Below are 27010 nucleotides of genomic sequence, written 5' to 3'. Positions count from 1 at the left end.
CAAACATATTCCATTCAATATTTTCCTAACTAAAAATACAAAAGTAAGGTCCTGTTAATCCCAGGACTATGACAGGCCATCATCTAACAGGCCAAGAAGAATCCATTGCCAAAATGACTCTGAGCATTCCCCTACTTTCCTACACAGATGCAAAATTTTTTTTTTTTTTTTTTTTTTTTTTTTGAGATAGAGTCTCTCTGTCTCACCCTCAGTAGAGTGCTGTGGCGTCACAGCTCATAGCAACCTCAAACTCTTGGGCTTAAGTGATTCTCTTGCCTCATCCTCCCAAGTAGCTGGGACTACAGGCACCTGTCACAATGTTCAGCTATTTTTTGTTGCAGTTGTCATTGTTGTTTAGCTAGCCCTAGCCAGGCTCAAACCCAGCAGCCTCTGTGTATGTGGATGGCACTGTAACCACTGTGCTACAGGAGCTGAGCCACAGATGCAGAATATTTTCCCCCCACTAAATTATAAATATTTCGAAGGCAGAGGAAAAAAATTTTATTCCTATGTATGCAGGTGTGGGTATGTGGGTGTCTCCACTGTTAATGGCAGGTGACCAGTAACTATCAGATAGTTAGATGTTACTGGTTTCTACATCTTGTAAGTCTCTCATCCAGCAGCTAGGCTCTGAAGAATGGAGTGAATATTGATGATGATGGGCGGCTGCAAGATGTGGCACTCTAAGTGGCCTATCTTATTTCTTTCTTCCTGTCTCCCTAGAGGATAAGGAAAGTGTTATGGGAAGTCAGGGCCAGGGGTAGATTCTGAGTCAAGTCCTGCCCGCCTCTCAAGCACTCCCTTATATCACGTCACACTGACTTACATAGTTACCTTTTGATCTAATAGCTGATTTTAATAAACCATTTACATCACCTCTGCACAGATTTAAAATGCCTACTCTGGGCCAGGCACAGTGGTTCACACTTGTAATCCTGGCGCTTTGGGAGGCTGGGCCAGGAGGCTCACTTGAGCCCAGGAAGAGTCAAGGCTGCAGTGAGCTATGATGATGCCTCTGCACTTCAACCTGGGAGACAGAAAGACTGTCAAAAATGCCTACTCTAATGAGACAGTTTTGACTAGAGTTTTGACTAAGTATCAGGGACATGGTTCTAAGCACTTCTTGTAACTCATTTAATTCTTACAGCAGCCTGACAGGTATTACGACTCCCACTTTAGAGATCAGGCACCTGAGGCACAGAGAAATCGAATTTTCTCAGATTTCTCCAATAATCACAGGTAGTAAGTGGCAGAGATTTGGGCCGGGGCATCCAAGCTCCAGGTTTTCATTTAAAGCATTCATTTCGTTGTTTCTCTCCCTAGTGAGTTTCTAATCCTGCCACTTAACGGCGGCATTGCCGTGGATGATCCACATAACCTTTGTGGCTATCAGTTTCCTTCCCTCTCAATTTAGGGTAATGGCAACCTCCTTGGAGGGTTTCTGGAGGGATTCAAGTTCCACACACAGTATCTGAATATAGTGTTTCTCATTTAGCTACCAGATGTTCTTTTTGGTTAACGTGAATTAAGAATTAGTGAAGAACTTTGAGTCTTATCACTTTTCTTTTCCTTTTTGGTTAATAAGTGACCCTCAGACCCTGTTCTGTCTTTCTCCCCTTCTGAATTAGGCTACAGTGGATGCCCTGTGGCCCCACCACACCAGGGCTTGCACCCACTCCAGCAGCGCCATGTCACAGTGCCCCCCAGTGTCCCCCAGCAGCACGTGTTTGCCCTGGCAGAGCCCAAGAGGAAGCCCTCGCTCTTCTGGCACACATTCCACAAACTCACCCCTTTTCGGAAGTGAAAATGGAGGGCCATAGTCCAACAAAGCAAGTGTCAAGAGGGAACCATTTCTGTCTCTCCTATGCTTAAATCCAAGGAAAGTTCCTGGGACCCCATGCTGAAATCTTTCAGGGATCAATGAAGGAGAGAAGGACTTGGACTCACCTTCCATCTTCAGAGACCCGGCTGCCTTCATGGAAAGTCGTGATGCTCAGCTTTATCCTTCATGAGAGCCCCTCACCCTGCAACCTGCTGTGAGGTGGCCAAGACTCAAGGGAGCACTGAGCCAGTGGCTCTAGCGAGTCTGGCCTGTTAGGGATGGCAAGCTCCTGCTACAGCTCAGCACAGGCATTGAGAGATTTTCAGCTCCTAAGCAGGGACTAGATTAGAAGATCCCTTTTGCATTCGAAGGGAGTCATAGAGACAGGGTTGGTCCCACGCTGTCTCTTATTAGCACGTGGCTGGGCACCCCTGGAAGGTGAGCTCTCTCTCCTTTCCCAGTGTTGGGGAACCTGCTGCTGTTGTGAGATGCCCGTGGTATTCTTTGGCGTCCGCAGCAGTCGCAAAATGGTAGTGCAGCCTTTGCCTCGCTAGATCTCTCTTCCTTACAAGCAAAGGGGAGAAGACAATGATGTGACTGTTGCCTGGCAGCACGGTCTGCTATGGAGACTGACCCAAACATCCTTGAGATACTGCTGCTTTCAACCCAAAGCAGGAGAAACCTACTGAGTGTGGGGCTTGTCCTTAGGTCAGGCCCTCTCCTGCCTTGAGTAACTCCACGAGCAGAAGTCCTGCCCACATGCCATGACATAGGAAACCCTGCCATTCCAATAACCTTTTGTGATATGAAGCCAATTCTGATTTTGATGATAAGTGAATATGACAACAGGCTGGTTGGAAGGCATTCTCAAAGGGCACCCTTGCAGTGTTCCACACGTCCTCACCAAATTGTAAGGAAATTATAAAGACACGTACCTTCGGTGGAGAAAACATGAAGAGCAGAGCAATCCTGCTTCCTGGAGATTTGAAGCCGCCATTGTCACACAGCACATAACTGTGCCACCAGGAGAATGTTGATAGATTTCTGATGGCTAATTCTTTATAAAAGAGACCTTAACAAACTATCAAGACTCAGAGATAGCAGTCTTTTTTTTTTTTTTTTTTTTTTTAACGAAGGCCACACAGGCTGATAACCTGCAGATACGTTGTGTATTTTGATGAGAATAAATTTTGGCTAAGTCTGGAGAAGACAGGCTCCACAGGAGAGCTGCCATTTTAACCTACTCAGTGCCCTGGATATGCAGCCTAGGGACTTCTGTTTGAAAAGCTCGTTTTTGAGTACCACTCTTGCAAAGTTCTTTTTCCTAGTAGACCATGCTTGAGAATAAACAAATCTGTGATGTCAAAAGCAAGGCTGTCATCTTCAGTCTCCCAGCTGCGTGTTCTCCCTGCTCCCCAGTCTTCCCCTATGTCGAGAGTGATTAAGGGGGTGACATCGCACAGTGAGAAAACAAACCCTTAGAGCGTTCCCTGACTGTTCACAGCCCTATTCTGCCACCTTGGCATGCTGGCCTGTGGGCAGCATGGCTGAGGGATTGCGGTGCCGCACAGCTGATGGTCCCAGGGTTGCTCCTGCGGACCTTCACCCTGCGTGCCCTGAAATAGAAGTTGGTCCTGTAGGAAACATTCTGGGAGGTGCTATGGCGTGAGCCTGGGTATTTGTGTGTTTCCTTCTCAAATAGACATTTCAACATTAGTTGTATGTATATAACTGACATTTTTACTAACAAAATACAGTGATATATTTTGGAAACTGAGCTTTTCCTGGACATCTCAGCAATAACTGTGTGGGGGTACAGTCTCTGTTCTAAATAGAGTCATTTGTATGTACAGCAATTTTGAACAATTTTTTTTTAATGTAATATGAGAGTTGCTTTAAGGAAGTGAAGAGACTCATTTGCTTATGTTACATTTTCTTTTTTTTTTTTTTGAGACATAGTCTCACTTTATTGCCCTTAGTAGAGCTTACAGCAACCTGCAGCTCTTGGGCTAGGGTGAATCTTGCCTCTGCCTCCCGAGTACCTGGGACAACAGGCACCCGCCACAACGCCCAGCTATTTTTGTTACATTTGCCACTGCTGTTTTAGCTGGCCGGGGCCAGGTTCCAACCCGTCACCCTTGGTATATGAGACTGGTGCCCTACCCACTGAGCCACAGGCACCGCTCAAAGAGACAGTTTTACTTCTTAGCCCCCACCCTCCCACAGTTTTGGCCGGGGCTGGGCTTGAACCCACCACCTCCTATATGGAGCTGGCGCCCTATACTCCTTGAGCCACAGGTGCCACCTGCTTATGTTACATTTTCAGTGAGGATCCAGTCACCCTTAGAGCTTCCATTTCCTCCTAATAATCCACTCATGGGTAATGAAGAAATGGCTTCCAATTCTGTGGCCAGTCCTAATTTATTTCCCAGCTGAGCCCTAACTTCCGGTTCCCACCTACTGCTATAGACTTCCTAGCAGAGTCACGAATACCAGGACCTGCTTTTGTCTGGTTCGGCTCTAGTCCTGAGGCTGCCCCAGTCAGTCATAGACAGTGTGAGAGTCACTCAATCAAATATCAGTCCAAGTAGGACCTCCGATTTTCAGGCGATTTTGAAAACTGCTAATGTATTTTTAAAAGGATAAAAGATTTCTTGAAACCATACATCTAGCTTGGGTTTTATTAACAAATACCTGAGTTCTTCAAAGAATGGAAGGCTCAGGTATTCTCATTTTTGGCTTCTCCAACTTCCTTCTTGATTTAAGTGACATGTTCCACTTGGAAAGAAAAGGAAATAACAAAGAGCCTCCTCGGTGACTTGTGTGGGAATTTCACTGGGAGTCTTGCTCCCTCCTGTCTGTCTGCCTTTTTGACTTTTCATTTAAATTATGTGAGTGAGCAAAAAAAAAAAATAATAATAAAAAAATGAAGAGAAAAGGTGATGCACTATTTGGATGAATTTCACCTAAACTGAATCTTTCATGTTTTAGAATTTGTCAATTTTGCTGAAAGACAGTTGAAATGGCCTTTGACCAAAAACATCCTTCTCAATTTTGATCACCCCTAAAATGTATAACAATCCTATGACCAATTATAAAATAGGGTATTTGTGAAATCTTAGAGTAATAGTGTTCTTTATCTTTGGCCTACAAACTGGAAAGAAGGTGGCAGCAATTTGCCAGAGCTTTCCTGGGACACCATCTGCATAGATTGTTTCCATTAGATCAGATTTTTGCTTCCCATTGGTAGATGAATTTTGTAGTTGAAAACATTTTACTGCCATCTCGGTGCTATTTCTGAATATTGTCAGGCCTTTTATAACTAATCCAGACAAAGACGTAACACCATGCCTGTTCAGGAAATCCCCACCTTTTACATTTCTGTTATCTGGTCACAATGCAGAAGTTCATTTAATTCAAAATTGGTTCACGATAGAAATCTTTTAGAAAAGCCAGGTGATCCAGAAAACTCCACACACCTAAATTCCTGGTATTCCTCAATACAAATCAACATGTTTCCTAGCCAGAAAAGAAGAGCCCGATGAGTATTTCTGCATTATTATTTCATCAAAGAGAAGAGAAACATGAAAGGCCCCTCTTACTAATGTCCATCAGTGGCTCAGAGGCCAGGGATACTGGCCACAAATCAACTTCTAGGTCAAACTGCTAACAGACCAGTTTTCCCTATGATAAGCTTAACCACCAATTGTTCTCTCTGTTAAAATTTCCTTTGGCTAGTGGCTGTTGTTTCCAGAATGCAATGAAAGTAGAGTTCAAAAGCTTTGAAAAAAGTAAGTGGAAAGTGGCTGATGCTGAAGGAAGACAAGCAGAAGCTGAAATCCTTGATGAAGTTCACAAAGCAGCAGCACACTGTTCATGATTGCCGCGAGCTATCACATAGGCAGCCACGTTTTGTGCTTAGAAAATACTTTGAACTGATTCTGTAATTTAATTCTGGTCTTTTTTGTAAATATTAGCATGCATTTTGTATGACTTGCTTACCTACTTTGCAAGGCCTTTGGCAGCCTTTTAACTCATCAACCTCAAGGTGATGTTCTCTGTGTAATTCCAACGATGGCCTCCAAACTGATGAATTTGCTGTGGACAGCTGAAGTATGGTGTACAAGATTGCTTTAACTTGATATGTATTTTTGTCAAATGAAGCTTTTTGTAAAAAAAAAAAAAATACAATGCTATTTGAATGATTTCTTGTAAATGCTGTGAATCTATATTTGTTGTTTTGTATTATGTATTAAAATTAATTTGCCAAACTGTTCTAGTACTGCATCATGAATAGCAAAATAGATTTAAAAGCTAAGTTGGCGGTGCCCAAAGCACCAGTGTGGTCACATACACTGAGGCTGGTGGGTTTGAGCCCAGCCAGGGTCTGCTAAGTAACAATGACAAGTGCAACCAAAAATAGCCGGGCATTGTGGCGGGCGCCTGTAGTCCCAGCTACTTGGGATGTTGAGGCAAGAGAATTGCTTGAACCCAAGAGTTTGAGGTTGCTGTGAGCTGTGATGCCATAGCACTCCACCCAGGGCCACAGCTTGAGACACTGTCTCAAAAAAAAAGTGATTAGTGAGTGCCAGTGTTGGGAGGGTTTCTGGGATTTGCAGTGACCATTCATCCATCTAAGAGCTCCCTCAAACCACTAAGGAGGTGTGGGAGAAAAAACTGCAGGGAGCTTAGACAGGCAACTTGACTTGAAAAACCATCACTAAACTTTAGAGTAAGACACCTAAGTGACACAGGAAGTGAGCAGTCCCATTTGGCAGCTTTTGTAAGGGATGGAGAGTAGATGAACAGACTTTGTATTCTATGTGTGCCCCTTGCACTCCACAGCTGCCCACCAGACCCTCTTCACCCCATTGGGTGGGGTGGGGCAGATAAGAATTTCCTTCTCTAATTAACAGCTCAGAAAAGCCAAGTCAATAGCCCATTGTTTGTTGTGACTAATCAGAAAAGAGTTCCTATAAAGATTGCCAAGTGGCTACTCCCCAGTTTTTGTTTTCTCCTAACATCCGCCTACTTCCCAGAGTCAGAGAGATCTGTTCACCCCTTATGAAGCTGCATTGAGGGGGTCAGCTTAGGTGGGGAAGAGGGTGAGAGCCCCAGAACCCAAATGTGGTTCAAAGTGGTACCACGGACAGGAAGGAGTGAAGTAAAGAGTACAGTGATTTTTTTTTTTTTTTTTTGGAGACAGTCTTACTTTGTCACCCTTGGTGGAGTGCTGTGGTGTCACAGCTCACAGCAACCTCAAACTCTTGGGCTCAAGCCATCCTCTTGCCTCAGCCACCTCAGTAACTGGGACTATAGGCACCTACCACAACTCCTGGCTATTTTTCAGAGACAGGCCTGCTCAGGCTGGTCTCGAACTCCTAAACTGAAGTTCCCATCTCAGCTTCCCAGAGTGATAGGACAATGGGTATGAGCCACCACACCTGGCCTGCAATGGCATTTTTCATCTAGAATAGTTGTGAAGAAGATGAATGAATGCGTATTAGCCACCTATTCTGTGCCCTGGAGAGACTGAGTTGAAATGTGTGCGTCCTCCAAAGGAGGACAGACAGTGGTGCCATGAGATGTGTAGCATCAGAGAACTGGGTCCAGGTAAGGATGTGGGCCTAAGGTTCCAGCTCCTGAGTCAACTTTACACAGGACCCAAGACCCCAGCAGGATTCTGGGGGCAGACCTCACAGGGTTTGGGGTGTTGCAAAACCAGGCTGTTGGGGATTCTGGTCACTCGGACTCTCCCTGCGGCTGGAATGGAAGGTCAGGGAAACAGCGGCCACAAGCTCTGTAGTGGGCAGTGCGGAGTTGGGCGTACCACCAACTGCCTCAGAACTAAGTGGCAGGGACTGGTGGAGGCCCCAGTTGGGTAGTGGTGGCTGTCCCGTGGAAGGTAGTTAAAGGCAGTGGGGCACTCTGGAGCAAGGCCAGGGCTGGACATGTGGATTGGAGTGCACCCACTAGGTTGAGGCCAGGGCGCCTGGGCAGCCCTGATGGAACAGGCAGGGAGTGGATGGGGAGATGCCTAGGATGGAGGGTGTCAGAGATGAGGTGGCATGGGCATGGAGGGAAGTCGGCCAGATGCCATCTGCTACTCAGGGACTGCAGAGATCTGTGAGTGGCCCCCAAGGCAAAGGCAGCAATGGCATGACCAGAGAGACCAGATCTTGGCTTGATTTATGCTATGTGAATTCACACCCTCCGCCCACCCAGCATTGTTCTGGCCACTGTGCTGATAAGGAAACTGAAGCAGATAAGTTGGGGACGGGGAGCTCTGCCAAGGGGGCTCCATTCCCCATGTGGGTCAACTGGGTTCTCCTATGCACCTCAGGGAAAGTGTTGGGAACATTTATATTCTTGAAGCTATCTAAGTCTTAGGTAAATGTTTATACTCCTACAAGGAAAAGTTAGTTAAGAGTCATGATTCAGGGCATTGAACAAATGATTTCACCATGTTCTCAGTGACAGGCAGGTGCATGTGTGTGTGGGGGGGGGGGGGCGGGAGGGGGGAATGGGCACTAAATCCTAAATACTCAAATGGCGAAAATCAAAAGCAATTACACAGAAGTTTGAATATCTAATTTAGTGATAGCAATCCAAGAGTCCAGGATTCAGATGAGACCTGGCCACTAACACTAGTCTTCACTTGTTCTATTGCCCATAATTGCCCCAAGGTCAGCTGAAAAACTGCCAGGGAAAGGCACAAAAATCACTTTGAGAAAGACACCTGCCATGGGGACTCCATCCTTCACACTCCACTGAAAATGGAGTGTGGAAGATAGAGGGAACCTTGAGTTCCCTCATTTTATTAAAAAGGAGCTGAGTTTTCTAAATTAAATGGCGCTGGTAGAAGACGCTACCCGACTCAATTTTGCTGTGATTCTTGAAGGTCTTGCAAGACAGCGTGTGCCTTCCTCTGTCCCCTCCCCTTCCTGCTGTTTTGCAGATACATCCACTAGAGAATTGTACAGCAGGAAGGTGTGGTTTTGTTTAGTTTGCCCTTGATTCCTGGTGTGCACAGTACCTGGGTACAGCCTCCAGCCCTAGGGTTCAGGTAAGTGCATTGGGTAAACATTTCTTTAAAATGCCATTTAAGGCATGTAGGTTCTAAAACAGTTCTTGGAGTATCCATGCAGGATAATCCTGGTTAATTATTTGCAAAATAGATGTCTATAGAGTTTTGGATAGGTTCCAAAACTCATTCTTGAGGTAGAGGCTAAACAGGAGATAAATGCGGATTTTGAAATTATTCTGCCAGAACTCTGCCAACTGTCTGGCAGGAGGAATAAAAATCATAGAATACCTCACAAGAATAACAGACCCTATAGAAAGTTTTCTAGAGACATTTGGAGATTATTTTGCACAGACTTCAATATGTACATTTTAAAATTTATAGCTATGCTAATTTACACAATGCAGTACAAAACCCCTCTCTATATAAGGAAGAAGAAATGTGTGAAGTGTGCAGGGAGAACGTGTGGCAGGAAAGACCTTCAGTGAGGACGACTTAGAGATATTTGGATTCTGGGATTCTGAGGCTGTCAAGTCTGGCAGGCCATCAGTTCATCCTTTGCATTTTATGCACAAGGAATCTGAGGCTCAGAGATTCAGAGACCCTGGTTTGCGGCAGGTCTGTATTAAATCCTAGTATTTGGGGAATTAGGAATCCTGAAGAGTGCTAGCTCTTAACCTTGGCAGGTACCTGACTTTCTTGGAGAAGATCAGGAGGGTGCTGACCCTTTACCAAGAGATTCAGTAGTGAGGGAATTAGATGCTATTGTACTTGCTAACCTGTTCTTGACTGTTACACATTAGAATGTCTGTTACACATTATAGAGTGTGCACTTTTCCACCTTCATAGATAGTGCTGCAGTTAAAGCATAGGAGAACAACCCAGAAATAAGCTGACTAAATAAGAAACTATTTTATTTGGGACAAAACATTACTCCAAAGTCATTTGCAGTCTGTGTCACTTTGCTGCTCCCAGGTCAGTACATTAGACTTGTGAGATCCCAGCGGGCTGGAGCATGTCTTCAGCTATTCTCTATGCCTTCGTAGTGATTGTTTCGACCATCTAAGGTAGCGACTATTGTCAATTTTTAGATATGTGATCTAAAGGGTCAAATGCCCAGTGAGTCCTTAGCAGCTCTGATTCCTGGGCTGACTAACCTCAGCTGTCCACAGGCCCTCCTCACTTCTGATGGCACAGCCTTGCCTTGGGCAGCAGATGCCCAAATAAAGATAGCAGAAGCAAATTAGAAGTCTGTTTCTCTCCCATGCTCTCATGCCAAAGCTGGGCTGGGAGGGCAGGTCTGGTCTGTGGATTTTCTCTCCCCAACTGTTGTCCCCCTTTAAGGAGTTCAAAAGATCCCCACTCTGTGCACATCTTGACACAGGAAGAGGGAAAGGGCCCAGGAAAGTCACACCCTTTCCCTTTATAGTCCACAACTGTACACCTCACTTTTGCTCATCCCCATAGCCTATAATGTAGTTTCAGGGTTATATCCAGGTTGCAAGAGACACCGGGAGGTATGGTCTACCGTGGGCAGCCAAAATTTCTAATACCACCAAATAAGGTGAGAAGGGGTGTTGGAGGTAACTAGTGATCTCCACCAAAAGCATTGACAAGGGTCCAATTGGATACCCAGCCACCTTAGTATCACAGGGTACCAAGTGATAAGCCACACACAGTTGGAACCAGGCTAACATTTCTTGCATTCATTCATTCGAATAATATTTAACCTGAAGTCTTGAAACAAGAAAATGGAAAGATGCAGTCTTACCAAAAGCTCAAACCCAGGGTGGTTCCTACTAAGTGATCACTAGTTTAGGCATGGTGTGGAGAACAAGTGGGGTTGGGGTGGCAGGGTCTCAGGGAAAAGTAGAGGAAGGAATGAAAGGAGGGAGGCAGGAGAGGATCCTAGATCTTGTGCCTTCTAGAGAAAGATCCGACACAGGACTTAAACTCTGAACAATATAACAGAGAGTCCACCTCATAGCTTTGTGAGAGGTATAAATAGAATTTTTTATTTTTCAAAATAACGTTGGTGGCTCTGCGCCAGCCACATACATCAATGGTGGTGGGTTTAAACCTGGCCCAGACCAGCTATACAACTGCAACAACAACAACAAAATAGCTGGGCATGGTGGTGGTACCTGTAGTCCCAGCTGCTTGGGAGGCAAGAGAATTGCTTAAGCCCAGGAGTTTGAGGTTGCTGTGAGCTGTGAGCTGTGATGCCATGGCACTCTACCAAGGGCAACATAGTGAGACTCTGTCTCAAATAAATAAATAAATAAATAAATAACATTGGTATTATTTCTACTATATTCCTAGCCCAAGCCCTCAGTGTTCTACATTGAGGTGTAAGTCTTCCATATTTTCTTATTAGAAAGTGCCACAACTTGTCTTACTATTGATTTGGAAGCAAACTGTGTTTGCTTAATCAAAATCATTTGTTGAAGGATGTTGCCATGTTTTAGCAGCAAGCTAGATAGACTCTAGATATCTAGATACATCAAGCATGCAAAACTAGGGAAGGAATTATAGAAGGATAAATGTCTGCTTTTATGCTGGCTCTTTTCTAGTTAAGTCGACACCTTTATGATCCTGGGATCTTTTTGTTGCTGGAATAATTGTTGTAGAGCGTGTTCTAAAAGTAGAAAAAGGAAAAGAATGGAACTTGGTTGGTGGAATTTAGATTTGATGGCTACCAGTCACTTCTGAGTTAAACAAAGGAGGCTGGCCTAGATTGTTCACGGAATTTTTTCTCTCAGAAATCTCAATTTCCTGAAGTGGAGTGAGGTTGTGACTTCTAAGGGAAACAGCTGCGCTTCCTTTTCCAAAAATACTCTATTTGCATTAGGCTGCACCCTGCAAGATGTCCATCAGATGGCGATATAGTCCTTTGGATGATAGAGAATCTCGCTGGTTTCAAAAGGTGTCTCTCTAGTAATGTATAATAGAGGTATTGTAAAAACGCATTTTTTTTAAAAGGAAAAACTCTCATAACCCCATAATTCTACAGCGACCATGTTCCTGTGCATATATTCTCTTCTAGTTTTTTTCCTTATAAAAATCATTGGTTTTATTAGTGAAGGCCACCCTGTACAGAAGAAAACATCTTTACTTTTAACATAGGACAATAATGACGTACAAGTCACATAAAATAGTATTACCCCCAAATTAAAATAAATATTGCTATCTAAATGTCCCACGTAAGTGTAGAAGCGATTATATGTAACTTAAACAACATTTCACTTATTTAACACTTAGTAGAAGTACTTACCAACAAGATTCCTAGGAACCTGAATAAAATCCTCCACAAATTCCCAAAATCCTCTAGCTTTTTTTTACAGCATCAGCAATCTCTCCGTAAATTCTAAATGTTTCAGTATCTTCATCTAACTCAATAGTGGTAACTCCAGGAACTTTCCTAGCTTGCTGCTGAACTACCGTACATTCCTATCGCCAGACCCATTAAATCTTCTCTCACAACAAATTCCTCATGAAAAGCTGCTGCAAGTTGTTTTGTGCATTCTAAATGCTTAGTGGCCTGTTCATTTCTGGACATTAGCATCAACTTTGTACAAATACTTTGCAAATGCATGTCACTTAAAATATTTACCCCCTTCACGGTTGCTTCACTGGCAGACAGTATCATTAGCTGTGTAGTTTCTGGGTGGTAAAAAATCTGCATGCTCCTACTGCCTTCTTAAAATCTTTATGAACATTTTCATTAGCACACGCCTCTCTCAAATCCTCTGGAGCATCCACCGTGCACTTAAAGAAGGTATTATTTTTGACAGTTTTATTTTGATTGACAGGCCGAAGTCGTTCAAATGTGACTATTTCATTGTCAGTAGCATCACAAGCAGCATATTCAATGACATAAAATTCTCCTTTCATCATCCAAACTTTAGCCAACCACCATCCACATGGTTCTTGGTCTCCATTTGCTCTTGAATATACCTCGACTTCATCTCCTACACTGATTGCTTTTTTTATATCAGGTGGTGGTGGTAATCTACCTTCATTAAATGGAACCTGGTGTTCTGGCTGCCAATTATTTTCAAAAACAACTGTGAGGGGAGTCTTCATGAAAATCTTTAATAAATCCCTTGTAGAAAGCCCTGTTGGAGCCATGAACCTCCACCATCAGCCCACTTCTAGTTTTTGTTACTATGCAGATATACATAGCTACATTCTTAATGTGCATGACATCTTGGTCTATATTTTAAAATTCAACACAACATATATCTTTCCCATATTTCTACATGACTTTCAAAATTATGTCAGTAGTTAGTAGTTATATACTATTTTACTTGCTAAACCTCTCCAGAGTGTTACACATTATACAATGTGCACTTTTCCACTGTTATAGATAATGCTGTAGTTAATATCTTTTGCACACAAATTTTGGAATTTTAAGAAGAATTTTAGGGATGGGATTATTGGCTCAAAGATATAGATGTATACTGTTGTTTAACTTTCCAAAGGGATGTCAGATTTACCCTCCCATTTCACCAGTTAAAACAACCCATGTTTTCATATGCTTTTTTTCTTACTTAACTCCTAAGCTATCTACCATGATACATTCATTCCATTTGACTAGTATTTGATCCAACCTACTATACCTAGGTTTAATATTGAGTCCTGGGAATACAATGATGAGGAAATAAAACCACTGACAAACATAAACTCCTGTTAGGACAGGTGCCATGGCTGAGAGGAACATGGGGCTATGTGCCCACCCCTTAATGAGAGGTAGGTCCTACAAACCAAGTTTCATATTTCTATTCCTTTAAGGTCTTGCACATGCTGCTCCCTCTGAAACTCTCCCCAGATCTCTTTGTTTAGTCCCTGATCAGATTAGAATATAAATTAAAAGTGTGTGTGTGTGGGAGATAGTGTTTATAGAAGAAAGGACTTCAAATGCCCTTCTCCCAAACCAAGAGGATGGGGACTTCTATGTCTGCGCCTGTGTGTCTGTGTGTGCCCTTCTTCACCATGCCTTTTATTTTTATTTATTTTTTGAGACAGAGCCTCAAGCTGTCACCCTGGGTAGAGTGCTGTGGCACCACAGCTCGCAGCAATCTCCAACTCTTGGGCTTAAGCAATTCTCCTGCGTCAGCCTCCCAAGTAGCTGGGACTACAGGCACCCACCACAATGCCCGGCTATTTTTTGGTTGTAGTTGTCATTGTTGTTTGGCAGGCCTGGGCTGGATTCGAATCTGCCAGCTCTAATGAATGTGGCTGGTGCCTTAGCTGCTTGAGCTATAGGTGCCAAGCTTCACCATGCCTTTTATAAAACAGTACCTTAAAGACTGCATGCAAACACAATAAGGATGCTTGGAATGCTTTACTATTTTTTTATTTTAATTTTTTAATATTGTTAAAATATATGTAGTATATAACATAAAATCTGCCACTTTAACCATTTTAAATGTACAGTTCAGTGGCATCAAATATTTCCACATGGTTTTGTAGCCATCAACACTGCCTAGTTCTAGAAATTTTCATCTTTCCCAACTGAAACCCAGCACACATTAAACAACTCCTATTTCCATCTCCCCACAACCCTTGGCAGCCACCAACCTACTTTTTCTATGAGTCTGACTACTTTCGAAACCTCACATAAGTGAAATCATACAGGCCTGTCTTTTTGTGAATGGCTTACTTCACTCAGCATAATGTCCTTAAGATCATCCATGTTGTGGCATGTGTCAGAACCTCTTTCCTATTTAAGGCTGAATAATATTCCATTGTATAGCTACACCATATTTAACTGACCCATTTGTTCACTGATGGGTACTTGGGTTGCTGTTGCAAAAGCTGCTGCTGTGACCAGTGGAGTTTTGTTCAAGTCCCCACTTCAGTTCTTTTGGGTATGTGCCTAGAAGTGGCATCGCTAGATCAGACGGTAATTCTGTGTTTGCCTTACAACGTGCTTTCACGCATGTTGTGATCAGATTGGTATTTACAACGGTTGCGTAAGATAAGTAAGCATTCTTCTCTTCTCTGGCTCAGAAAAGTGGTTTGCCCAAGATAAGAAGGTAAATGGAAGAGTATCCTGACTTTAAGCTTGGCTTTTTTATTAATCATTCACCATTAAGAGTGGTCTTTTTATTTTTTAATTTTTTTTTAGACAGCATCTCATTCTGTCGCCCAGGCTAGAGTGCTGTGGTGTCATAGCTCACAGCAACCTCAAATTCCTGGGTTCAGTTGGTTCTCTTGCCTTAGCCTCTCAAGTAGCTGGGACTAAGAGTGGTCTTGATCACATGTGTTACCTTCCAAGGACAATGGTCTTCTGATGTAATCTGCTACCAGATTGCTCCCCACACCTGGCCCTGACCATTCTATCCAGGTCTGACCAGCTGTGGGTCAATGGCAGGGGACTTCCCCCACGGCAGGGGAATGTCCACTTCACACTGCAAAGAATAGAGGCTGTGTCCACAGCCCCAGCAATGAAGTTTTCTCCTCTCAGTTCGTTTCCCTCTTTCAGTTCAGAGTGTGTCATCTGAACCATGAAGATCTGGTGGCTCCTGCTTGCTGTTGGAATTTGCTCTGGGAACATAAACTCACAGGACACATGCAGGCAGGGACACTCTGGCATCCCTGGGAATCCTGGTCACAATGGTCTGCCTGGAAGAGATGGAAGAGATGGAGCAAAGGGTGACAAAGGGGATGCAGGTAGGGGATGCAGGTACCCGCACCTGCCTGCTTCACTCCTTTTATCTCATACACGCATTCATCATCCGTGGAGTTTTCTGCCTATTTACTCACACCTCATCCATCTACCATCTGCCCAGCAAACACACTGAGGGCCTGCTCCATGCCAGGAGCTGGGGTCAGGCACAGGGCACAGGACACCACCGACACACCCTTGCCCTTGGGGGCCTTCTCCTCCCCACTTGTTAGCCACAGGACACTCTCAATAGTCCATGATGTCATAGATTCCCCTGCTCCAGGCCACAGATTCAGGGTGGAGCTTTGGCAGCAGAAGGCTAACAGAGAGCTCTGACGGCTGCAGAGCAGACGGGTTAGTGCTGACTAACGCAGACTCAGAGTACAAAAGCGGGCAAGAATCTGAAGCCATACAGCTGCTGCTTAGGTGTTGATGACGTATGTTAGACCGTACCCTGGGGTTTGGGTATGGGGACAGGATCTAGCCTCTGGGAGAGAGAGTTGCAAAAATCCAGGGATTGTGAGTAGTTTCTATCACATTAGCCAATAGATTTCCATGTTTGTGCCTGTGTGTGTCTGTGTGTGTCTGTGTGTGCCCTTTCTTCACCATGCCTTTTATAAAACAGGACTTTAAATGATACCTGAGTTGGGTAACATTCTTGAGCCCTGGTCTTGACAGCAGGGTCTCATACTTAAGACATTTGCAGAAGGAGGCCAGGTGTGTGGGCACACACCTGGAATCCCAGATATAGAGAAGCTGAGACAGGAAGATTGCTTCAGCCCAACAGTTTGAGGCTACAGTAAGCTATGATTGTACCACTGCACTCCAGCCTAGCCAACAGTGAGACCCTGTCTCTTAAAAAAAAAAAAAAAAATTGCAGAATGATTCATCTAGATACAAAAAGAAAATATCTATGTACATTTTAAAAGATACATTGGTGTTTCTATCATGTCTCAGATTACGGCATTTGGTGGCTTAATTGTCTACTGAATGGGCTGGACGAAGCTGAGGGTCACCAGGAAGTGACATTCTCTTTGACCATCACCCTGCAAATCTGCCCTATGAGCTCTCTCCTACTGCTAACACCTCCAGCTAACCCACACTGTTCCAGTCTTGATTCAACCTATGTTATTTCCAGGTAGCAAAAAGTCCAGTCCAAATTCTAGCAAAACCTCAGTCTTAATGAAATTAAGTGTTCTACCCTTCCACTGGAACCACAGTGGTGTGTCTGTATTTGTTTTATTTCTAAACATATGGGGTTTGAAATTTTTTAACTTTTATTGTAAAATATTTTTTACACACAAAAGAAGACAGATGATAGATAAAAAAATAAAGAGGACTAAGACAAACACTCACATGTCCAATACCAAATTTCTGTACTTCTCTCCTGTGGAATCTCCTGCTTCCTTAATGGTATCCCTTCTTTCAAGTGTGACATATTTCTCAGAAGCATACATGCCATCTATAAATTTTCTATGTAGTTCATATATACTATGTATAAGAAATGTTATTTCTTAGTAGCATATTCAATCATATTGTTCACACTAAAAATTCACTTTATCTTTACCTCATTCTCTTAAAATGTATTCTTATGTGTCTTATAGTAAACACATTTTTCATACACCACCTGTCCCAAATTCAGAAACCCATACATATTCGTCGACTAGGGTCCATGTTCACACTTTGTAACTTGAGGCTGCGTGATCGTGACGGTTGCTGCTGTGTTAGAGCATGGAAGGACTGAGAAGCAATCAGGGAAACTGAACAGAGGAAAGGAGAGGAGGACACTTCTGGAATGGGCCAGGAAAGGGAGCAGGGAGGAGGCAGATGTTGGGGTGATGCACTCAGAGTCCCCACAGTACCGGGGGCCACTCAGAGACCAGCCCTTATGATGCCTGGGTCATAATCTGCCTGTGTCAGTCCTCTTTCAGAACCAGCAAGCTGGCCCAGCCCTCCTATCACCCCATAGCCAGGCCAGTGAGCCTACAGTTTTGGGGTCTCTGCTGCTCTGGGAAAGGCCAGAGTGTGGGTGACTTGTGACCTAGTGAGCTCTTCTACTGCCATGGCCAGAGTCACATCTGATCTGCTGACATCGGGCACCCCAAGTCACCTGTACCCAGCATGAACACTTGCACGAGGTCTGCAGAACCTCACTCTCCTGATGTCCCAGTTGGGGCTCCTCTGCCACCTTCATCAGTGACATTTTCCACCACTCTAAGGCACTAGAAAGATCCTTTCAGAACCTCTCTTACATCTCAAACAGTGTTAGCAAACCATAGTCAGGTGTGGTTTAGTAGGAAGCCAGCAGCACTTGTCTTCCACTCTCCTTGTGAACGATGGGAAGGTGACAGTGTGAAAACCACCAGCCCTCCATCCTGGGCTCCCTTCCCAAGCCCAGAAGGGAGAATGTCAGAGGTTGTGCTGATTTCAGCTTTTGCCTGTTTTCTTCTTTTCCATCCAGGAGAACCAGGGCGTCCTGGGAGCCCAGGGAAGGACGGCATGCGTGGGGAGAAAGGACAACGAGGTTAGAAGTTACCTTGCTCTAATCTGAGCTGTCAAGGATGATTTGACAATAACCATTAAGTGCTTCCTATGAACAAGTCCTTTATGAGGTGTTGAGCGTGTTCCAGAGATACAGGCAGCACAGTTCCTGCTCTCTAGAAGCAGGGATTGGCAAACTTTTCCTGTAAAGGGCTGATAGTAAATATGTTTGGTTTTGTGGGCTATATGGTCCCTGTCACTGCTGCCCAACTCCACCACTGTCATGAAAAGTAGCCCTAGGTGCCACCTGAGTAAGTGTGGCTGTGTTCCAGGGAAGCTGTATGCCACTCCTGAAGTTTGAATGTTGTATGATTTCCACCTGCCATGAAATATATGTGACCACTCTGGTTATACAGAAGTGGGGGGAGGCTGGCTCTGGCCCGGGGACCGAGGTTTGCTGCATCCTGCTTTCCTGTGTGAGTGCTGAGGGGTGAGCCTGGATGGTCACTCAGTGCAGCTGGAGAACTGCATGGGGACGTGGTGCCTGAGGGGAAGGGAGGATCCGGCAGCCCGCAGGGAGGTAGGGGGTTGGAATACAAATGCCTGCCATGCTCCTTTGTATTTGTGCTCTGCATGTCCGACTCACTTAATCCAGGGGCTCTGTACAGCAGGTGGTAGGATTATCCCAGGGAGCAGAGGTGCGAGAGGCCCACTGGCTTGCTGGCTCCCCATGTACAGAAGGTCTGGCATTTAACCCCAGAACCCCACACTGCAAACACTGCTCACCAGTGTGCGTGGAAGGACCCAGGGGTACCTCTGTAGTGACAACCCCACAATCTCACCAGCAGCGTGGGCAGGACTGGGCTGGACTGGGCAGCGGAGTGATGAGGGCCAGCTTGAAGGCTGGACTTTGTGTCCACTCCCCTGAGGAGGTGTTTATGAGGTGCCACATGACCAAAGTTGAGTGTCAATTAACTGGCCTTCTGCAGTTCTTCCCTGCTCTGAAGAGTGTTTTCTGTCAAAGATGAGATGGTAAAGAGTTGTAATTTCTTATGTGAGCCTTGGCACAAATTTAATAGACAGGAGTTAACTAAATTGGGGCAGGGACTATAAATTGAGAGTCAATGAACTCCAAACCCTGAGCATTCCCTCAGCCTGTGAGCTGCTTTGCATTTCAGCAACTCTGTGCTCAAAAATAGAAAAACCAAAGTTATTGCTCAGGGAAAGTTTCATGAACTACCCGTTTGCTCTTTCTCTATTAGGAGCAGATGGAAATGTTGAAGCAAAAGGCATCAAAGGTGATCAAGGTTCTAAAGGACCCCCAGGAAAACATGGGCCGAAGGGCTTGGCTGGTCCCATGGGAGAGAAGGGCGTCCAAGGAGAGACCGGTTCTCCTGGAGAGAAGGGGGATAAAGGAGAGGTGGGCCCCCCTGGTCCAGAAGGCCTGAGGGGCAACACTGGGCCTTTGGGCCCAATTGGCTTACCTGGCCCCGTGGGGCCCATGGGAAAGCCCGGTCTCAAGGGAGAAGCTGGACCCGTGGGGCCCCAGGGTGAGCCAGGAGTCCGGGGAATACGAGGCTGGAAAGGGGATCGAGGAGAAAAAGGGAAAATTGGTGAGACTCCAGTCTTGCCCCAAAGTGCTTTCACAGTGGGGCTCACAGTGCTGAGCAAGTTTCCTTCTTCGGGTGTACCCATCAAATTCGATAAAATCCTCTATAATGAATTCAACCATTACGACATAGCAAAGGGGAAGTTTGTGTGCCACGTTGCTGGAGTCTATTACTTCACCTACCACATCACCGTCTTCTCCAGGAATATCCAGGTATCTTTGGTCAAAAATGGGGTGAAAATACTGCACACTAAGGATGGTTATATGGGCTCGGAGGACCAGGCCTCTGGTGGTATTGTCCTGAAGCTGAAGCTTGGGGACGAGGTGTGGATGCAGGTGACGGGAGGAGAAAGGTTCAACGGCTTGTTTGCTGATGAGGATGATGACACAACCTTCACAGGCTTCCTGCTGTTCAGCAGCTAATTAACGATGGAGAAACACAGCCCTGCCACATCATCCAGCAGAGTAGCTTGGTGAGAAGTCACGTGAGGATTTTACTATGTTAATTCCTCCAATTATTGTAAAAGGTGAAAATAGGAAGTTATTCCTAAGACAGTTTCTATGTAACTTACTATCTTTTCAAGAGTGAATTTTAAAATAGTTGCATTGTTTATTATAATGTATTTCATAGTCCCATCATTCCCATCATTTAACAATGCTTTGCATGTATGTTTCTTGTGGAAAGAGTGTTTTGATTTCATTTTAGTGCTCTAAGAGGCCATATTAGATTTACTGCCCATCTACGTTTAGGAGGACCTTAGGGAGAAAGAAAAGGAAAATGTTTTTTCCATTTAGTTTTGCTTGAAGCTGCTGACACTGTAACAATCTACAAAGCTGTAGACACTTTCTTAATCTTCTAATTTAGGTTTTAATTGCCATTCAAAACAACAAATAATGTTTGTTAACAATTTACCAGGCTTGAATCTGTCTGCATTTTCAGGGCTTGTGATGACAAAAGTACACAAACTGAGTGGCTTTAAACAACAGAATTTTACTCCCTCACGCTTCTGGAGGCTAGAAGTTTGAGAGCAACATGTTGGCAGGGCCATGCTCTCTCTGAGGCTTCTGAAGGTCAGTCCTTCCTTGATATTGCCAGCTTCTGGTCCCCCATGGCAGCCTGTGGCTTGTGGCAGCATCACTGTGATCTCTGCTTCTGTCTTCACCTGGCCATCTTCCTTCTGCATCTGCCAGTGTACAGATTTCCCTCTTTTTACAAGGATACCAATCAAATTGGTTTAGGGCCAGCCCTAATCCAGTATGATCCATTTGGATCTGATTACATCTGCAAATATTCTATTTTCAAATAAGGTCACGTTTACAAGGTACCATGCGCTAGAAACTTATGATTTGGGGAACATAATTCAACCTATAACTGTTGCCCTCTGGCCTCCCAAAGTTGATTTCCTTCCCATGGCAAAACACATTTACCCCATTCCAATGGCCCCAAACATCGTAATCATTTCAGAATCAAGTCTAAGTCCCAAATCTCATCCAACTCTCATCATCTCAAAGTCCCAAGACCCATTATCTAAGTCAGTGTTTTCAACCTTTTTTATCTCACCTATAGTTTAACTTCCATGGCACACTTAAGTCATACTCATCAAAAAAAAAGTCATAAAAAGAATATACATTACTATGCTTTGAACTTCTTTTGAAAATAAGTTAATTCATGATCTTTAAAATTTTTCCCAGCACACTGGTTGAAAAATCATTGATCTAAGTCATTTAAATCAGTTATAGGTGAGACTTATTGTGTAATTCAACCTGTGACAAAATCCCCTCTTCTCTTTGAAATCAAACAAGTTATCTTCTTCCAAAATACGATTGTAGGCCAGGTGTGGAACAGACAGTTCCATCTGAAAAGGGAGAAATAGGAAGGAAAAAAGAAATGTCAGGTCCCAGGCAAGTCTAAAACCCAGCAAGGAAGACATTCCATTATATTTCTTTCACTATTTACCTTTTAAAACTTTTAAATGAGTTATGCAAGGAAAAACAAAACAAAACAGTTCTGGACAGAGACAACTGTCAATGGAAAAGAAGCCCAAACTCCATGAAATAATTTAAAGAGGTTTATTCAGAGCTGAATTTGAGGACCATGGCCCAGCACCACATCCAAGAAGCCTCGAGCAAGTGGGCTTGCTGTGGTTGGGTTACAGTTTGGTTTTATATACATTAGGGAGACAGGAATTACCGGCAAAGTCATAAATCAATATGTGGAAGGAATACATTGGTTTTGCCTGAAAAAGCAGGACACTTCACCAAGTCACAGGTGGGTTTAGGGGTTTTTTAGTTGACAACTAGTTGAAAGAGTTAGGTTTTGTCTAAAAAACTAGCAGTCAGTAGAAGGGAATGCTGGAGATAAGGGTCTGTTAATTAGGGACAAGCCACCAGATTTTTCTTGTGTAAATTGAAGACCTGCAGGTTTGTCTTGCATAGTCTTAGGCCTCTTAATGAGATGACTCTGAGAAGGGAGGGGCATGATGAAGAGTGTCTGACCTCCTTTCTCGAGCCTAGCAACTTAGTTTTAGGGTCTCCCCTCGGCCAAGAGAGGGTCCATTCAGTCAGCCAGTGGTGGGGGGAGCTTTAAGATTTTATTTTAGTTCACACACTAAACAGAGTTAGATGTGTAGGATAGGGATGGATTTGCTAAGAGAGTAGGTTAAAAGGGGACCTTTTCCTTTCAGGCCCACAGGGGGCACTTCTTGTTTGGACAGGTACCAACTATTTCCCCTTCTTCTGGTAAAAGCATCCTAATGTCCACTCTCAGGCCAAGTCTTTCAGATGGGGTGGGGTCTGCAGTCTGGGGAGGACAAGGGAGTCAGGCCAGGCTAATCATAATAGCACCTGCTTATGTGACTTTTTCAAGATGGCACTTGATCAAATCAGAACCAATGAGATGCCATCTACCACCATGGTGGACCTGTTAAAAAAAGGCATGTTTTTTTCTCTAGAAGTTAGAACTGGAGGATAAAGGCCAGAAGAGGCTGGCAGCCATCCCATATATAGAGCCTCAGAATAGAGGTGAGTTAAACGGAGCTGGAGATAACCCAGCCCCAATTCCCCTAAATCCAGCTGCACCTCAAGACACAGCTATTCTGGGCTATTTTGTTGTGTGAGGCAACACATTCTCTTTGTTTGCTTAGATCAGTCTGATGCACAGTTGTTGTTGTTACTACTGTTTTCATCTAAAAGAATCTTATGTGGCCCATGAGATAGAGGCTGTAGGATTATAGTGGAAGAAGCCCTATACTAAGAATTGAAGTATATGGGTTCTTGTTTCAACCAAGACAAAGGAATTTGAATTGGGTGAGCTATCTAGCCTTCCTATGCCCCAATCTCCTGTCGTGCAATAGTGGCTGAGCTGAGTAATTTTGTGTGGTTCCCAAATCTCCTCTAAAATTTTGCAACTAATTACACATGCTTCAATAACTTGATACACTTTTCTATGATAAAAATTTAAAGCATATGTATTCATAAAATTTGCCTAAGCAAATAAAGACTATTGGTATCCTCTGAGTTTAAAAGAGTCAAGAGTTATTCTTGCCATAATTTTCTAGCTTTTCATAATATTTTATCACAAAGGCTGGCACTCCCCAAACCAAAAATGTCGCTATTTGGTTGGGTGATGTTTCAGATGGATTCTATTTTTTTTTTTTTTTCCTGAGACAGAGTCTCACTCTGTGGGTTAGAGTGCCTCTGGAGTCATAGCTCACAGCAACAAACTCCTGGGCTTGAGCAATATTCTTGCCTCAGACTCCTGCATAGCTGGGACTACAGGCACTAGCCACTATCCAGCTAGTTTTTCTATTTTTGGTAGAGGCAGGGTCTTGCTCTTGCTCAGGCTGGTGTCAAACTCCCTACCTCTAGCAATCCACCTGCTTCATTAGATTGATTCTTTACCTGGCACCTGGGTACCAAATGGTGATAGTTTATTATTCACATACATATTGATCATCAGTCACCTTGTGGGGCTTGTGCTAGTTTCTAATCCCTCGGGTAACACTTATGGGCAACCAATGGAGAAGTACAAGGCTCAGGCTCAGTATGCATTTAAGTTACAGCATTTTCTAAACCATTACCTGGGATGTGTGGTCTGGCCAAATGTGCCTCTTGAAGTGGAATTGTCCCCAAAGACACAGGATTTATAGTCATTCTATCCATACACCAACCAAGTTAACACAGACTTGGTTCTCCAGGAAAGTGGGATTTTTCTGATTATCACTATAAGCAGGCATCACTACTGTAGATACAATATTTAAAAATAACTTGGTGGTCATGAAAATGTTAGAAATCTATAGAAATAGAAATAATGTCTGTTTGTAAGTATTCATTTGCTTTCCTTAGTTTATATTTCCTATGGAACACATCCAGGATCGGGTAAAGCAAGTGAGGCCCATGAGGTACAAAATTCATAGAGGCATCACTCTCAGGCCTGATCCCCAGATAGAGGGAGCCCCCCTGAAATCTGTACCCTGCTTCTTGCCTTGCACTCACAGAATGACTTACCCTTCTATTTATTGAGCCAGAGTGTCCTTTTTCTTTGACTTTTCTGAATTGAAGCAATCTAGGTGGTTCCCCTACCACACTCCCAGGGAAAACTACTAGGGGAATATGTGTGCTCCCTTCTGTGAGGAACAACACTATATAGGCTGTGACAGGCATAATAAAAACACACACACACACAATCTATGACTAGGACGTAGGAAACAAGTTTTTGTAAGATTCTTTCTGCAGGGTAAATATAGAAGATGAGACATAAAACACATCTTAACGGACTTCGAAAGATAAAGTTGGCTAGTTGGCTGGAGGAGGGTGTCTAATCTGCCATTTTTCATTGGCTGTCTGAATCTGGAATGCAGTTTTTTTTGGTTTGTTTTTTGAGCCAGAGTCTCACGTTGTTGCCCTCAGTAGTGCTATGGCATCATAGCTCCCAGCAACCTCAAACTCTTGGGCTCAAGTGATTCTCTTGCCTCAGCCTCCCAAGTACTCTCTCCGTATGAGATATGGAGTGGGACTACAGGTGCCCACCACAATGCCTGGCTATTTTTAGAGATGGAATCTCGCTCTTGCTCAGGCTGGTCCTGAACTCCTGAGTGCAAGCAACCACCTCAGCCTCCCAGAGTGCTAGGATTATAGGCATGAGCCACTGTGCCTGGCTGGAATTTAGTTTTTAAGCAGTCTAATTATGCCAAGCTCTCTGAGACACAGATATCCTATATCCTGAGCACTGGTTGTTCTCCACTGAGAGAGGTTTTATGTGTAAATGTTTGCATTGTGTGAAGTTAGTATATACAATCTGCTCTGGACTAAAGCAAGCTTCTCAGAACTGAAGTTCCTTGTTACAAAAAGATAATAAAATAAGCATGTTTATGAAATATATTGAAGAGTTTTTCTTTCCTACATGATCCATTTGCCATCTGTTTGTGAGGGCCTGCTTGCTATGCAGGGGCTAGGTCTGCAGTGAGGGGTGGCTATGGTGAGGAGACATGGGTCCCCTGAGAGCTCAACAGCAACAGTAAACATGGAGTCAGAGACTTGGGGGTTTAAAATAAGTTAAAATCTTTGATTTTTTAAAAAGAGTAGAAAATGGAATCACAAGTGCAATGCAATATAGAATTGGAATCACCAAGTACAATGCAATATAGAATTTGTAGTTAAGTTTTAAAGAATTCTATAGGAAAACTGTGCTATTTGTGTTAACTAAGATATCCTCATCATATCCATTGGGCTTTTTCCCCTTAGCAGGCTAAAGTGAAAAAAAAAAAAAAAAACCCTACATTTTTTCTTTTTGTTCCTTTTATTTTTAGTAGACTTGGAATAATTGTACACAATGTATGAGATACGGAGTGACATTTTGATACATGTGTATAACATGTAATGATCAAATCTGTGTATCTGACAGATAATTAGCATATCTGTTACCTCAAACATTTATCATCTCTATGTGTTGGGAATATTTCAAGTCCTCTTTTCTAGCTAATTTTGAAATATGTTATACATTGGTGTTAAGTAAGTCACCCTGTCCTGCTACTCAACACTAGAATTTATTCCTCATATTTATTGCAATTTGGCTGGGGCTGGGCTTGAACCTGCCACCCTTGGTATATGGGGCCAGTGCCCTACCCACTGAGCCCCAGGTGCCACCCTATTCCTCATATTTAACTGTAATTTTGTACCCATTAATCAATCTCTCCCAAAGCTCCCCATTTCTAGTCTCTACAATTCTACTCTCTACTTCTAGGAGCACAGTTTGTTTGTTTTAGCTCTTGACATATAAGTGAGAACGTGCAGTATTATCTGTCTGTGCCTGGCTTACTTCATTTAACATAATGTTCTCAAGGTTGATCCATGTGTTCCAAATGATAGGATGTCCTTTTTATGGCTGAGTAGTATTCCACTGAATAGATACACAACATTTCTTTATCTATTCATCTGTTGATGGATGCTTAGGTTAATTCTGTACATGGGCTATTGTGAATAATATGGGAATAAACATGGGGGTGTGGTGCAAGTATCTCTTTGGTATCCTGATTTCTTCTCCTTTGGATAAATATCCAGGAGCAGGAGCGCTGGTTCCTATGGTAGTTTTATTTTTAGGTTTCTGTTTTTCAAACTCCACTTGAAAATAGAATTTTAGAGATGCTTCCTGGACTGCTCAAATCCTACAGACAATGTTAAAATGAACAGAGCGTTACCCTAGGACTAACATTCAGGCTGAGGTAAAGCTCTGAAGAGACTTCAAATAAAACACATTAAAAATTGTAAATGCCTATAATCCCAGCACTCTAGGAGGCCAAGGTGGGAGGATTGCCTGAGCTCAGGAATTTGAGACCAGCCTGAGCAAGAGGCCTCATCTCTAAAAATAGCCAAGTGTTGTGGCAGGTACCTGTGGTCCCAGCTACTCTGGAGGCTGAGGCAAAAGAATAGCTTGAGCCCAAGAGTTTGAGGTTGCTGTGAGCTATGACATCACAGCACTCTACCAAGGGCAACAAAGTGAGGCTCTGTCTCAAAAATAAATACATACATAAATAAAAAGTAAAAAATGTAAATGTACTAGTATGCCATAGAATAAGAGGGTGGCTTGAATTCTTGTTCCTTTGCACAAGTCCCACCTCTAATTCCCAAGGTAAAAGAATCACCTTTTCATTAGTTCACAGACCACCACAGCCCCCAACACCCTCCACGTTCAGACATAGGTTTACAGGAACCATCCGGCATCCGGTACCTAGTTCCCACATAAAGAAGGCTGAGGCAGAGCACAGAAGGCTGCAGTAGCAAGATCTCCCTCCTGCCTACTTTCCTGGATCTTCTTCTTTATCTCCTCCAGCCCACCCGGCTGCCCTTGCCAGTTCTCCTGTCCCATGTGGATTCCCCATTTAGCTACCCAGACAACCGAGGCCA

At 43.7% G+C, this 27010-nt stretch overlaps 2 protein-coding genes and 1 pseudogene across 14 annotated transcripts in view; 2 read left to right on the top strand and 1 right to left on the bottom strand.

Annotated features, from left to right (window-relative positions):
• SPATA13 (spermatogenesis associated 13) overlaps positions 1-6093 on the top strand; it is a 155524-nt gene extending 149431 nt beyond the window's left edge. For all 13 annotated transcript variants that reach the window (XM_053563189.1, XM_053563191.1, XM_053563192.1 and 10 more), the window contains one exon: positions 1629-6093. In XM_053563189.1, the coding sequence (XP_053419164.1) occupies positions 1629-1804 (176 nt within the window). In that variant the 3' untranslated portion in view covers positions 1805-6093. The remainder of the gene's footprint in view (positions 1-1628) is intronic.
• A 2723-nt stretch (positions 6094-8816) lies between these two features.
• C1QTNF9 (C1q and TNF related 9) lies at positions 8817-20069 on the top strand. Its single transcript, XM_053563471.1, has 4 exons — positions 8817-8888; positions 15337-15524; positions 17981-18043; positions 19263-20069. The coding sequence occupies exons 2-4, from the start codon at positions 15359-15361 to the stop codon at positions 20030-20032; spliced, it is 999 nt and encodes a 332-aa protein (XP_053419446.1). The 5' UTR covers positions 8817-8888; positions 15337-15358; the 3' UTR covers positions 20033-20069.
• LOC128566475 (RNA-binding protein FXR1-like) lies at positions 12104-12990 on the bottom strand (annotated as a pseudogene).
• Positions 20070-27010: the final 6941 nt, after the last annotated feature.

Source organism: Nycticebus coucang, chromosome 15 (genome assembly GCF_027406575.1).
Source record: "Nycticebus coucang isolate mNycCou1 chromosome 15, mNycCou1.pri, whole genome shotgun sequence".
Lineage (NCBI taxonomy): Eukaryota > Metazoa > Chordata > Mammalia > Primates > Lorisidae > Nycticebus > Nycticebus coucang.
Note: the sequence above shows the minus strand (reverse complement) of the source record. Positions and strands in the feature narration are given on the sequence as shown.

Bases quoted from the DNA above. Each gene is read 5' to 3' on its own strand.
- C1QTNF9 (XM_053563471.1), top strand. From the start codon at position 15,359: ATGAAGATCTGGTGGCTCCTGCTTGCTGTTGGAATTTGCTCTGGGAAC. The intron at 15,525-17,980 runs GTAGGGGATGCA...TTTTCCATCCAG, and splicing joins GGGTGACAAAGGGGATGCAG to GAGAACCAGGGCGTCCTGGG. The intron at 18,044-19,262 runs GTTAGAAGTTAC...TTTCTCTATTAG, and splicing joins TGGGGAGAAAGGACAACGAG to GAGCAGATGGAAATGTTGAA.